At 36.8% G+C, this 13,575-nt stretch overlaps 1 protein-coding gene across 11 annotated transcripts; it reads left to right on the forward strand.

Annotated features, from left to right (window-relative positions):
• Positions 1–1,667: 1,667 nt before the first annotated feature.
• On the forward strand, positions 1,668–12,277 carry LOC120203440 (E3 ubiquitin-protein ligase UPL3-like). 11 transcript variants are annotated; one of them, XR_005523826.1, is made up of 19 exons: positions 1,668–2,744; positions 3,130–3,240; positions 3,343–3,459; positions 3,543–3,713; positions 3,798–3,959; positions 5,278–5,526; positions 5,649–5,770; positions 5,854–7,285; positions 7,491–7,586; positions 7,687–9,246; positions 9,377–9,601; positions 9,695–9,799; positions 9,942–10,022; positions 10,115–10,183; positions 10,267–10,395; positions 10,854–10,976; positions 11,051–11,166; positions 11,276–11,349; positions 11,652–12,277. XR_005523826.1 is itself a non-coding variant. In XM_039203735.1 (19 exons), exons 1-17 carry the CDS (start codon positions 1,860–1,862, stop codon positions 11,114–11,116), a joined length of 5,703 nt encoding a protein of 1,900 aa, XP_039059666.1. In that variant the 5' UTR covers positions 1,668–1,859; the 3' UTR covers positions 11,117–11,136; positions 11,183–11,194; positions 11,230–11,516. The 11 variants fall into 11 exon arrangements, 2 of the variants coding, with proteins under 2 accessions (XP_039059666.1, XP_039059665.1); XR_005523825.1 differs by having other exon boundaries at positions 11,687–12,277; XR_005523827.1 differs by lacking the exon at positions 11,652–12,277 and adding an exon at positions 11,438–11,541.
• The last annotated feature ends 1,298 nt before the right edge of the window (positions 12,278–13,575 follow it).

The raw sequence follows: 13,575 nt of genomic DNA on the forward strand, positions 1-13,575 counted from the left end.
AACATGAATATAAAAGATGATTTCATCTTTAATATAATAGGCGAAGTTATATTATAAATATTTATTTTTAACGAATAATTTTAGATAGAATGATAAATACTTCATATATATTATGTAATAAATCTTAAGTTATTTTAATTACATTATATAAAAGAATAAAAGCAGAAACATTATTAAAATAATACTTATAACGATGTTTAGTTTCGATTAATTAATAATACAAAATTTAATCACACTTTTTAAGTATATAAAAATAAAAAATATTGTATAGATAAAAATAACTTTTTTTGAGTTAATAAAAATAATAAATGACCGTAATTAAGCGAATAAATTTATAATTAATAAAAAAATTGTAAGGCGAATATTTGTCATCAGACTCAGCTTAAAAGAAAAGAAAAAAATACGGAAAAGCAACCCGATAAAGATGGTCCAAGCGGTGAAGAATTCACCATCGTGGAAGGAAGCTATTATATTCCTTTTTCTTTTTCCTTAAAAAATATGTTATTTTAATCATAATATTTCTTTACTAATGCACATTAGAAAATATATAAAAATAAAAAATATATATCTAAAAAGCATTGTTTTGAAAATCGGATCGAACTGGTCGATTCAACCGATTCAACCGAAAATCGCTGTCTAGTCCGGTTCAACAGGGAATCGCTATTAGTGAATCGGCTGAAACCGCTGAACCGTTCAAACCGGACCGACTGAAAACCGGAAAAAACCGGGAAAAACCAGAAAAACCGCCAATTTTGTTTTTTTTTAAATTACACCAAACAACGTCGTTTGTTAAACGAGACAAGTCGAACTCGAGTATTGTTGAGCTCGACTCGAACTTGAAAACTTTAAAAGTAAACTCGACTCGACTCAAACTCACGAGCTAAAAATTATCAAGTTCAACTCGAACTCGAAATATAATATTGAAACTTGAACTCGAAAAGGTTTGAACTCAAAAAAAATTTAGATGCTCGATTGAAGCCTAAAATTCGAGCTTGATTAAAGTGAAAGAATAGTCCACTCAATGCTCACCAAAAGACTCTATGATTTTGAATGTCAAATTAACTCTATTATTTATAGAAGTTAGTTGGGATGCTCTTCTATGTTTCTTAACCATGTTGGATTGTTTTGTTATTATATTTTTACTCTTTAGATTTTTTGGATGCTCTTCTATATTTTTTAGCCATGTGAGATTATTTTAAAAAAAATTAAACCAAACAATATTATTTTGTTATGATTTTTTTAGCCTCAGATTTAATTTTTAATTATAGTTATATAATTATATTTATTATTTAATATGTTTTACCTTAATTATTATGTTGTAGTTAATTTGAATTATTTTGTTTCACTTGATTTTATAAATTTTAACTTATATATGTTATGACTTGTGATATAAAAAATTATTTTTTATTAAATATTTTTGATATTTTTATTTAATTTTTTAAATAATTATGATGTCGTTCGATTTTTCTGATTAAATTAATTCAAACAATTGAACTAATAAATCAGTAGCATAGAAACCTGTCCGGTTCTGAAAACCATGCCAAAAAATCCTCGGCCTCTTGATTCCTTCCTCACTTCAGGGTTTCAGTTTTCTATGCCTTTTTAACCTCCACCTTCACAAATTCATCCTCAATTGATAATCGAAATCCAATTTCTTTAATTAAACGAAGATTGAGGCCACGTTCCTTGATCGTTTATTACAGGGTGTTCCACGTTTATCCGAATTGTGATTTGCTTTAATTTCGTTTCTAGGGTATCGAATTAGGTTTTCTTTAGACGCAGGTAGCAATCGGATCAGGAATCGTTTGATCTTGTTGCGGTGACCTCCCGATTAACCCAGGGGCGGTGGTCCCCTTTGTATGGAAACTCGGAGCCGGAAGCGGGCGGAGGCCTCCTCAGTTGCCCCTTCATCTTCTCCCTCTGGACCAACCACTCGTTCTCATAAGCGCGCACGTCTTTCTTCCTCTTCTACCGCTGCAACTGCCGCCACGACTCGCTCTCCCTCTTCCCGCGCTGCCGCTACTTTAATGGACTTCACCACCACCGAATCTTCTTCTGGTTCTCACCGCGATCGCCGTTCCAGCAAAGCTAATCAGACCACAACAAGTGACAGTCCGAATCTCGCCTCCGATAGGGGCAAAGAGAAAGAACGTGATCCAAGTGTTCGTGACAGAGATAGAGATAAGGGTAATAGAGACAATAACAATTCTAACGACCCTGAGAGAAATTTAGGGTTGATTTTGGATACCTCCGGAGGCGAAGACGATGATAATGATAGCGAAGGAGGTGTAGGTATTTTGCACCAGAATCTGACGTCAGCAAGCAGCGCGTTACAAGGCTTGTTGAGAAAGCTTGGTGCTGGGCTTGATGATTTACTTCCGTCATCGGGTATGGGTTCTGCATCTTCATCTCATCAAAGCGGGAGGTTGAAGAAGATTCTCTCCGGGTTGCGTGCTGATGGAGAGGAAGGGAAACAAGTGGAGGCGTTGACGCAGCTGTGTGAGATGCTTTCGATTGGGACTGAAGAGTCCTTGAGCACGTTTTCTGTGGATTTATTTGTTCCCGTGCTCGTTGGGTTGCTTAATCATGAGAGTAATCCTGATATCATGCTTCTTGCAGCAAGGGCACTGACTCATTTATGTGATGTTTTGCCTTCCTCATGTGCTGCTGTGGTGCACTATGGTGCAGTTTCGTGTTTTTGTGCTAGGTTGCTCACTATAGAATATATGGACTTGGCTGAACAGGTTGGTTTTTATTTGGTTACTTTCAAAATTATTGATTATTAGATAATGAGAATTTTTTTTTGTGATCAAACATGAGCTTCTTTTAGTGAATGATATCTTGTATTTCATTGCAAACTAGAGTGTAACAAGCTAATTATACTAGAAATTAGGTCCAATTGGTATGAATGGAGATAAATTTGAGATGTTTATGCATTTCGCTGAGGGCCTGTGTCGTGGAAAATTGGCTTGTTCTCTAACTAACCATTAAAATTATCTGTTTTCTGGTTTTCTAATAACGAAGAGTTTACTACATTGTTCATAGATGTAGACTCGAATTAGAAAGTAGAATATTGTAGATTTGCTTTAGTCCGCATTCTTATCTTTCTGGTTGAAATGCTGGAAACAGTCTCTCCAAGCTTTGAAGAAGATATCTCAGGAGCACCCAACCACCTGTTTACGAGCTGGTGCTCTCATGGCTGTGCTTTCGTACTTGGATTTCTTCTCCACTGGGGTTCAGGTGATTAATTTGGAAAAGTTTTGACTGTTAATTTATAAAGAGGAATTTCTGGCAATTTTGAATCTGTTTGATCTGTTTCTTATGTTTAATCCCATGTTCCAGCGAGTGGCACTATCTACTGCTGCAAATATGTGCAAGAAACTCCCTTCAGATGCATCTGATTATGTCTTGGAAGCTGTACCTTTATTAACAAATCTTTTGCAGTACCATGATTTGAAGGTGACTTGGACATGCATATTTGATGATTCATTTGTTGTATATTGTGTTTCTTTTTCATCTTGTACACATTATTGTGTTTATAGGTGCTGGAGCATGCTTCTGTTTGTTTGACTCGCATTGCTGATGCCTTTGCATCTTCCCCGGATAAATTAGATGAGCTTTGCAATCAGGGCCTGGTTACTCAAGCTGCATCTCTCATTTCTGCAAGTTCTTCTGGAGGTGGGCAGGCTTCTTTGAGCACGCCGACATATACGGTTAGTTGTTGTTGCTCCTTTGCTTATCCATATGCCAATGCATTTTATGATTAACATCATGAAAGTTGGATTTTTTGAATTTAGGGCTTAATTCGACTGCTTTCAACATGTGCAAGTGGGTCTCCTTTAGGAGCAAAAACTTTACTTCTGCTTGGGATCAGTGGCATACTTAAAGATATACTATCAGGTTCTGGCGTTTCTAATAACTCATCCGTTCCACCAGCATTAAGCAGACCAGCAGAGCAGGTAACAAATTTAATTCAAGGTGATAACATGGTAGTTGTCATTGCTTAGTTGTTTACTTGTCAACATGTTATGTGTGACGTGTGCAATTTTATATTAAAACAAGCAGGGGTGAAAGTAGACACTAACTCACTAAATACCAACTCTTAGCTTCAGAATCAGTTTATGTAAACCTTGCATGTCAGTGGTTTTTTATCGTGGGTGAAAGTTACTGGTATTGAGGTTGAACTGATTTTAATTCAAGCTGAAATGATTATATCTCTTATTGCTGTTAGTTTGTTTATAACATTGTACATGCGACCAAGGGTGGAGTCAGGAAGTTTTGATTGTGGGGTCAAACTTTAAGGAATTAAAACATCTAAAAATGCCATATAAATTAGTACACTTGATAAACCAATGTTAATATGGTTGGTTAAGGCTATTACAAAACTATTAGAATAGTAAATAAAAATATAGGTATATCACATAAATTTCATAACTTGTACCTTGTTCACAGTTGTCCACAACACTTTCTGATCTATATCTTAGAAATCTCATGTAAAGTCAATACCCAAAACCGTTCAATCAATAAAGCTTAATATTGCATTAAAACCCTAATCTGTTAGAAGTAAAACTACAATCATAATTTTCTAGAGGTTAATCACTAAAGCTTGAAAAGAAAAGAGGAGTTGTTACCAAATTAGGGAGAACTTGAGTACCTATCTTGTAACAATTCTAAAGAGAGTTGAATAAGAGAAATTTAGGACTGACGCGATGAATGCTGAAAAAAATAAAAATATTGGGAAATTTTAAAATGTTTTGTGGGTGAAGAGAGACTAATTTATTTTTATATAAATTATTTTTTTATGAATTATTTTTTTAAATGTGGCGTCTAAATTGAAGACTTATATAAATTATTATGTTTATAAAGTAATTTTCTATTTTTTTGTGGGTTCAATTGGTTTGAAAATTGGTGTAACCGTTAATACACATGATATCTAAGTCAGGGGCATGGCCATCTAAAGCTGGAAGGGGCCTTGGTCCCCTGTTTAAACAGTGCAATTGCAGTTTTAGCCCCTCTTAAACATGAAATATTTTATTTAGCCCTTTTTAGACCATAAATAAATGGAAAATATTGCATTTTGGCTTCTCCCAGAAATAAATGGTTCAATTTAAGTCGCTTTAACACAATCTTTTGTTTTTCTCCGTCAAACATAAGATTCTTGGGTTTTTCATATTTCTTGGGTTTTATATTATTGCACGGGCTTAGTAAGTTTGTAATAGCTTATGCATATCATGCCCATCTGTTTGATGGTCATGTAATTCTTATTTTCTTGTGTAGATTTTTGAAATTGTCAATTTGGCAAATGAACTTCTTCCTCCGTTGCCACAAGGAACCATTTCCATCCCTGCCAGCTCTAGTATATTTGTCAAAGGATCTATTGTGATGAAGTCTCCTGCTAGCAGCTCTAACAAGCAAGAAAATACTGATGAAAATGCTCCTGAAGTTTCAGCCCGAGAGAAATTATTGAGAGATCAGCCCGAACTTCTTCAGCAGTTTGGTGTGGATCTCCTTCCTGTTCTCATGCAGGTGATTTTTCTTTGTTAGAGCCGTTTCTTGGTTATCTCTTGATTATTAGTATTTATCCATGTCATTACCATGATTTTCTATTGTTTTCCGGTATTTATGGTCTTATCTTTTTTTCCCATTAGATCTATGGTTCCAGCGTCAATAGCCCTGTTCGCCACAAATGTCTCTCAGTTATTGGAAAACTAATGTACTTTAGCAGTGCAGAGATGATTCAGAATTTATTGAGTGTGACAAATATATCAAGGTGTCCACCTTAAGTAAAAGATAGCAATTTACATTTTTGTGTAGGTTTGCTTACGGGAACTTACTGTTTCTTTGATGTTGTAGCTTCCTTGCTGGTGTTTTAGCATGGAAAGATCCACATGTATTGGTTCCGTCCCTCCAAATTGCAGAGATCCTCATGGAAAAACTTCCTGGAACCTTCTCCAAAATGTTCGTCAGAGAGGGCGTCGTTCATGCCGTGGACCAGCTCATTTTAATTGATAATCAAACTGCCACTCCTGCCCAATTATCTCCCCCTGAGAAGGATAATGATTCTGCATCTGGAACACCATCACGTTCCAGGCGCTACAGACAACGCAGTGGTAACTCTAAACCTGAAGGAGGTTCTGTGGAGGAGTCCAAGAATCAGGCATCTTTAAATATTGGTTCACCTCCTAGTACAGTTGAAATTCCTACAGCCAATTCCAACCTTCGTACTGCAGTAAGTGCATGTGCTAAAACATTTAAAGATAAATATTTCCCCTCTGATCCTGGAGCTGTTGAAGTTGGTGTAACGGATGATCTTATACACTTAAAAGGTCTTTGCATGAAATTAAATGCTGGTGTTGACAATCAAAAGACTAAGGCAAAAAGAAAATCCAAAGCTTTGGGGTCTCGTTTGGCTGACTTTTCTTCTAGCAAAGAAGAGTATTTGATTGATGTAATTTCCGAGATGCTAGCTGAACTGAGCAAGGGGGATGGGGTATCCACATTTGAGTTTATTGGTAGTGGTGTTGTTGCAGCCTTGTTAAACTATTTTTCTTGTGGGTACTTCTCCCAGGAGAGGATTTCAGATGCAAACCTGCCTAAGCTTCGACACCAAGCTCTTAAAAGATTAAAATCATTTATTGATGTTGCACTTCCTTCAAGTGTTGATCAAGGGAGTATCGCTCCTATGACTGTACTGATTCAGAAGCTTCAAAATGCTTTATCGTCTGTAGAGCGTTTCCCTGTAGTTCTCAGCCATTCATCGAGATCTTCTGGTGGGGGTGCACGCCTCTCTTCTGGATTAAGTGCATTATCTCAGCCTTTTAAGTTGCGGCTCTGTCGAGCCCAAGGGGAGAAGTCTCTCCGTGATTATTCTTCAAATATTGTGTTGATTGACCCATTAGCAAGTCTAGCAGCTGTGGAAGAATTTCTTTGGCCACGTATTCAACGAAGTGACACTGCTCAAAAACCCTCTGCATCTGTAGGAAATTCCGACTCTGGGAACACACCTAGTGGGGCTGGTGCTTCTTCACCATCTACCTCAACTCCTGCTTCAGCCACTCGTCGTCATTCTTCAAGGTCCAGATCATCTGTTAATATAGGAGATGTTGCCAAAAAGGAATCATCACAGGAGAAAAGCACAAGTTCATCAAAGGGCAAAGGTAAGGCTGTTTTGAGGCCTTCTCAAGAGGAGTCTAGAGGACCTCAAACTAGAAATGCTGCTCGTAGAAGGGCTGCTCTCGATAGAGATTCTCCAATTAAACCTGAAAATGGTGACTCCACTTCTGAGGTATGTGTTTTGATTTTTAGATATGGTAGTATGATGTGGTTGAGTTATTTGTATTTTATAAGCTTATGTGCCAAATTTAGTTTAAATTTATGATCATTTGGTAACAACCCTTTTTTATGTCGTATTTCTCTCGCCTTATGTTTGTATGCAACTATGAATCCCACCCACTGTTTGAAAATGGTCATGTGCCGCTTTTTTATGGTAGGATGAAGAATTGGATATGTCTCCTGTGGAGATTGATGATGCTTTGGTGATTGAAGATGATGGTATTTCTGATGATGAAGATGATGATCATGAAGATGTAAGTTGTATTTTGCCTCTTGAAATGGGAAGCCAATTCATGTTTAATAAACTTCATTTGATCTTTACATTTGTTTGATGGAACCGTCTTTCTTTTCCAGGTGCTCAGAGATGATTCTCTTCCTGTCTGCATGCCAGATAAAGTACATGATGTTAAATTGAGTGATTCAGCTGAAGATGGCACACCTGTGCCTGCCACAAGTGATAACCAAACTAATGCTGCTTCTGGATCTAGCAGCAGAGTTGCTGCTGTTAGTGGTTCAGACGCTGCTGATTTTAGAAGTGGTTATGGCTCAAGGGGTGCAATGTCGTTTGCTGCAGCTGCCATGGCTGGGTTTGGATCTGCCAACGGTAGAGGTATTAGGGGAGGTAGAGATCTACAAGGACGACCTCCATTTGGTAGTTCTCATGAGCCTCTAAAGTTAATTTTTACTGTTGGCAGTAAGCAGTTGAACAGGCAGTTGACCATTTATCAGGCCATTCAAAGACAGCTTGTGTTGGACGAGGATGATTGTGAAAGATATGGTGGTAGTGATTTCACATCTAGTGATGGAAGAGGGATGTGGAGTGGTATCTACACAATAACATATCAGAGGGCAGAAACCCAACCTGACCGAACATCAGTAGGGGGTTCTGGTTCTTCTACAGCGCCTAAGTCTATTAAATCTTGTTCTCACGATTCCAGTTCGGATCCCCAGACTCAGAGGATGTCACTGTTAGATAGCATCTTGCAAGGGGAACTTCCTTGTGATCTTGAAAGATCTAATCCTACTTATACTATCCTGACACTGTTGTATGTGTTGGAGGGGTTGAATCAGCTGGCACCTCGTTTGAGAGCTCAGATAGCTTCTGACAATTTTGCTGAAGGAAAAAATTTAAATCTGGATGAGTTGAGTACCCCCAGTTCTAGAGTGCCTTATGAGGAATTTATTAACGGTAAGCTCACACCAAAACTTGCTCGACAAATACAGGATGCCCTTGCTCTATGCAGTGGAAGCCTTCCTTCCTGGTGTTATCAGCTGACGAAGGCATGCCCCTTTTTATTTCCTTTTGAGACACGAAGACAGTACTTCTATTCAACTGCCTTTGGGTTGTCTCGTGCATTATATCATCTGCAGCAGCAGCAGGGAGCTGATGGCCATGGATCAACTAATGAAAGAGTGGTAAGGGTTGGGAGATTACAGCGGCAGAAAGTTCGTGTCTCTCGCAACCGCATTTTGGATTCTGCTGCAAAAGTAATGGAGATGTATTCTAGCCAAAAAGCCATGCTTGAAGTTGAATATTTTGGAGAAGTTGGCACTGGATTGGGTCCAACCTTGGAGTTCTATACACTATTAAGTCATGATTTGCAAAAGGTTGGTCTTGGAATGTGGAGGTCTAATTCTACATGGGATAAGTCAACAATGGTAATTGATGGAGATGAAGAGAAAAATGAAAAAACTGCCGGTTCTGTTACTATTGGGGGAGATGTAATCCAAGCTCCTCTGGGGTTGTTCCCTCGACCTTGGCCACCAAATGCTGATGCTTGTGAAGGAAGCCAGTTTTCCAAAGTAATTGAATATTTCCGGCTACTTGGACGTGTGATGGCCAAAGCTCTTCAGGATGGACGACTTCTAGACCTGCCTCTATCAACATCATTTTATAAACTTGTGCTTGGTCAAGTAAGCTGATTGCATTGTTTTAACTTGTAGAACAACTTGAATCTTATTTATGCTTAGATTGTATATTTGTATGCTTATAACACTTCCACTATTGTGTCAATTATCTCTTACTTTTTATATAATATTGCAGGAGCTTGATTTGTCTGATATTCTGTCTATTGACGCCGAGTTTGGGAAATTTTTGCAAGAACTGCATTTCCTTGTTTGTCGAAAGCAGTACATGGAATCAACAGGTGGTGAAAATAGTTCCGCAATTGCCGATATACGCTTCCGTGGGGCCCCAATAGAAGATCTCTGTTTGGATTTTACACTTCCAGGCTTTCCATATTACATACTGAAACCAGGGGATGAAACTGTATGTCTTTAACTTTTCATTTTATTCCTTTTTTTATTCCTTTTTTTATTCCTTTTTCGGTAGACAATTCCAACATCCTGTTAAATGCATCAGGTGGATATCAATAACTTAGAAGACTACATATCCTTGGTGGTTGATGCAACTGTCAAGGATGGAATTATTCGGCAAATGGAAGCATTTCGGGCTGGATTTAATCAGGTACAGTTGCTTTCTTTGTTCCGAGTTTTCTCAACTGATCAAAACTTTATTTTTTTTTCTGGATTTCCGTTAATTATCTGCATATGGGGATCTGTTTTTGTGATTTATTGTAATGTTAATATATGCTTTGTATAACAAGCAGGTTTTTGATATTGCATCATTGCAAATATTTACCCCACAAGAGTTGGACTATTTGCTGTGTGGTCGCAGAGAGCTGTGGGAGGTAATTTGACACTTAATGTGATAGGATTGCTAATTTCTTTGGTTAGAACTGGTTTTCTTTTTTGATTTTTGATGTAACTTAAAACACTGCAGGCTGAGACACTTGCTGATCACATAAAATTCGATCATGGATATACTGCAAAGAGCCCTGCTATTCTTAATGTATGTTTGTTTCACGACACTTCTTCAAGTATCTTGAAATCTATATTCTACTCATGAGAATTTTTGGTTTTTTGATTTCGCAGTTACTTGAAATTATGGGAGAATTTACACCAGAGCATCAACGGGCATTCTGCCAATTTGTTACCGGTGCGCCTAGACTTCCACCTGGTGGTCTGGCAGTGCTGAATCCAAAGCTAACAATTGTTAGAAAGGTAACTGGCGTTACATTGGAACTTTAATATCAATGTTTCTTCTCTTCTACAGTGTTGTCGACATATAACATCACAACCGGCTTTGAATATTAAGATCAAAGTACGGCTGAAAACAGCTTTACATATTAATTTGTTTATGCCAATTATTTAAGTGCTCAAGGAAATGGCTTCATTATTTTGAAGTTGCCCCTCAAGGGAGAGTACCCGTGTTTGGCACCTGAGCTTGACACATTAGAAAATGGATGCATAGGTATAATCTTCCAAATGTAAACTACTTGAGAAACAAAATTAAGAGATAAGAATATTGTACACTTGCTGTTGCATTGACACCTCCAAGTTCAAGTAACACAGATATTGATGAGTATTGTTGTTAACAGTAAATGTTTCATTCAGGTGTACATTAAGCTGGGTTCTTGGTTGTGGTTCTAATGTTGTATTTATCTGAATTCTGGTTGCAGCATTCCTCTTCTGCAATTCCTGCTTCTTCCAATGGAAGTGGAACCTCAGGAACAGCAGATGATGACTTGCCCAGTGTCATGACTTGCGCTAATTACTTGAAGCTTCCGCCATATTCAACCAAGGTATTATCAATGGTACCATTTTATCTATATACTCATATGCTATTTCCTCATCGACACTGCTGCTGTCTAAACAGGAAGTTATGTACAAGAAATTGCTTTATGCAATCAATGAGGGACAAGGATCTTTTGATTTATCGTGATCCCCCGGTATTAGGAACTGAAGTGTAGTATATTTCTGAACAACCACAATGTGGGTCTACTTTTCTCAGCTGCTGCCATCTTTTTTGATGTTTTGAAGTAGCGTATTAATTATGCTGAAACAATAATCGCTTCTCTTCACTGCTGTGCCGTATAATTAGTGGCATCGGCAAAGCTCGGTTTCTACATCAATGGTGGATCATAAACTTGCATCCTTGGCCATTCCTAATTCTGGGTAATTATCTGAGCTCGATTTTCAGTATTAAATGTATTTTTTTCTTCAGGTGTTGTAATGAATAATTCTTTTTCAGATGAATGGACAGGTAAATAAATGGAGAATTTAATGCAGCAGCCCGCTTTGCTAAAACTTTTGTATATAAATAAGATGTTTATGTTTCTTTTTGTTGGTTTGACAATTTATTTACATATATATCATTGCATCGGCGTAAATGGTTCAAGGAAAGTAAATAAATGTTGATGGTTATGTTCTGTTCATTCATTTTTTATTTCAGTAGTTTTATTTTTCCCGAGTTATAGAATGGCAATAAGACCAGCACTGTTGTATGGACCAGTACTGCTGTATGGATCAAAATGTTGGACAATCAAGAAGGATCACGTAAGAATGATGGAGGCTGCAGAAATGAGAATGCTTCGATGAGCATGTGGTAGGACACTGTGAGACATGACACCAAACTCTGCAATTAGGATGTCCTTGGGGGTGGTGCTTGTATTCGAAAAATTGAGGGAGGGAAGACTATGGTAGTTTGGGCACGTCCTTATGCGACAACCGTCGGATGCGGTCAGGAGGATAGAGTCGATTACAGTCGACGGTGCTAGAAGGAGAGGATGACCAAGGAGGAAGTGGGTAGACTGCGTGAGATCTGATTTTAAAGATTTAGCCCTTAGCGAGGACATGACCTCTGATAGGAAAGTATGGAGACTTAAGATCAGGGTTGCTGAGTAGTGTAGGTCACAGCCATAGGGTGTAGCATCTCTGTCTTCTTTTTATGCCTTTGTTGTATTTTTCATGAATTATACTGTTTATACGTTTCTGTCATTGAAATTTATGAAGGTTTAGAACTAGGGTAGCAGAGTAGGGTTGCCTTAGTTTGGGTTTTAACCCATTTGACTTTATTCCTTCTAGTAACTTGCTATCGTTGATTTCTGTGTTTTCTTCTCTTTATGTTTCTTCTATTTAAATTTAATTGGGATTTACGTTTCTGTCTATAAGCAGAGATTTTTTCGCAGGAATTAATTGGAAGGGAAACTGTCCTCAACTATGTATTTATTGATTTATCTATACATGCATTGTATTTTATCTTTATTTTTATTTTTCTTACTGTCGGAGGTCTCCCACGGAAGCTGCTCTTAATCTGACGTTGGGAATAATCTATTACCCTATCCCCTAATCCCATTGCATATGGGAATATGATTTTGTTGTTGTATGTCTGGTATGCATATGTGTATCAGTGTATGAGATAAAAGTGTGATATGCATAATGATTGATACAGATATGAAACTAGAAACATGTTAGTTTTATTAACTTGATTATATGATTATGTTTAATTTGTTTTTGTATTTGTACGATAGGTTGATAATGTTATCGTATATTGTTTAAGCTAAATGATATGTTTCAAATACTTTTGTCGTGTAATCCTATTTGTATATAATAATATTGAAATATGAATTATATAATAAAGTGATTATATGTATATATTTGGCATGTTTATATGTTCAAATGATTAAAGTATGATTAAACCAAAAATATATTTTTTAAGATATAATGCAAACAAATACTCCTAACATTTGGCATTATATGTATTTGTGCCCAAATCATTTTTTTAACCAGTTCTACCTACAACGTTTGATTATGAGACATAAGTCCTCCCGTTGGATGGAATCCGTCAGTCAGACGGTCAATGGGTTCATCTAACGTGGTATGCACATGTGGTCATCGATGATGACATGGCATTTTCATGTCATTATTTTTGCTGATGTGGCATGTTCATATCATAGATGATGACGTGACAGATCTATGTAGACTAAATGTTGTCTACATATGTGATGTAACGTCATCAATTTTTTAAATTAATTAATAATAAATAATTATTTTTTATTAAATTAATATCAACCAACCAGATGTCACGTGACACATGAATTTTTTATTAAATTAAAAAAAGAGGGATTAAACCTCCACAAATTTTGCAATCCGGGAGTTGAAGCTGGATCTAAAGTATGAAAGCCTTAATACCTAACCATCAGGCCAAGTACTTGGTTGTTATTAAATGGCTAATAACAACATTAAAGTATATTGTTGCCATCAAAATTACCATTAAAACGAGCACTTTTTTAAAAAAAAATTATAATTAGATTTAAATTGTTATAATTATTTGAGTAAATTTAAATTATTCATTAGTCTTTTAAATTTAAATTTATAAATCGATATGGGTCTTAATTAATT

This window comes from Hibiscus syriacus, unplaced genomic scaffold (assembly GCF_006381635.1).
Source record: "Hibiscus syriacus cultivar Baekdansim isolate YM2019G1 unplaced genomic scaffold, ASM638163v2 tig00009942_pilon, whole genome shotgun sequence".
In the NCBI taxonomy this organism is placed as follows: Eukaryota; Viridiplantae; Streptophyta; class Magnoliopsida; order Malvales; family Malvaceae; genus Hibiscus; species Hibiscus syriacus.

What these genes read in the sequence shown, in the direction of transcription:
- LOC120203440 (XM_039203734.1), top strand. Translation starts at nt 1,860, where the DNA reads ATGGAAACTCGGAGCCGGAAGCGGGCGGAGGCCTCCTCAGTTGCCCCT. An exon ending in TCCTTCCTGTTCTCATGCAG is followed by an intron (nt 5,527 to 5,648) that starts GTGATTTTTCTT and finishes TTTTCCCATTAG; the next exon opens with ATCTATGGTTCCAGCGTCAA. An exon ending in GTCGCAGAGAGCTGTGGGAG is followed by an intron (nt 10,023 to 10,114) that starts GTAATTTGACAC and finishes AAAACACTGCAG; the next exon opens with GCTGAGACACTTGCTGATCA.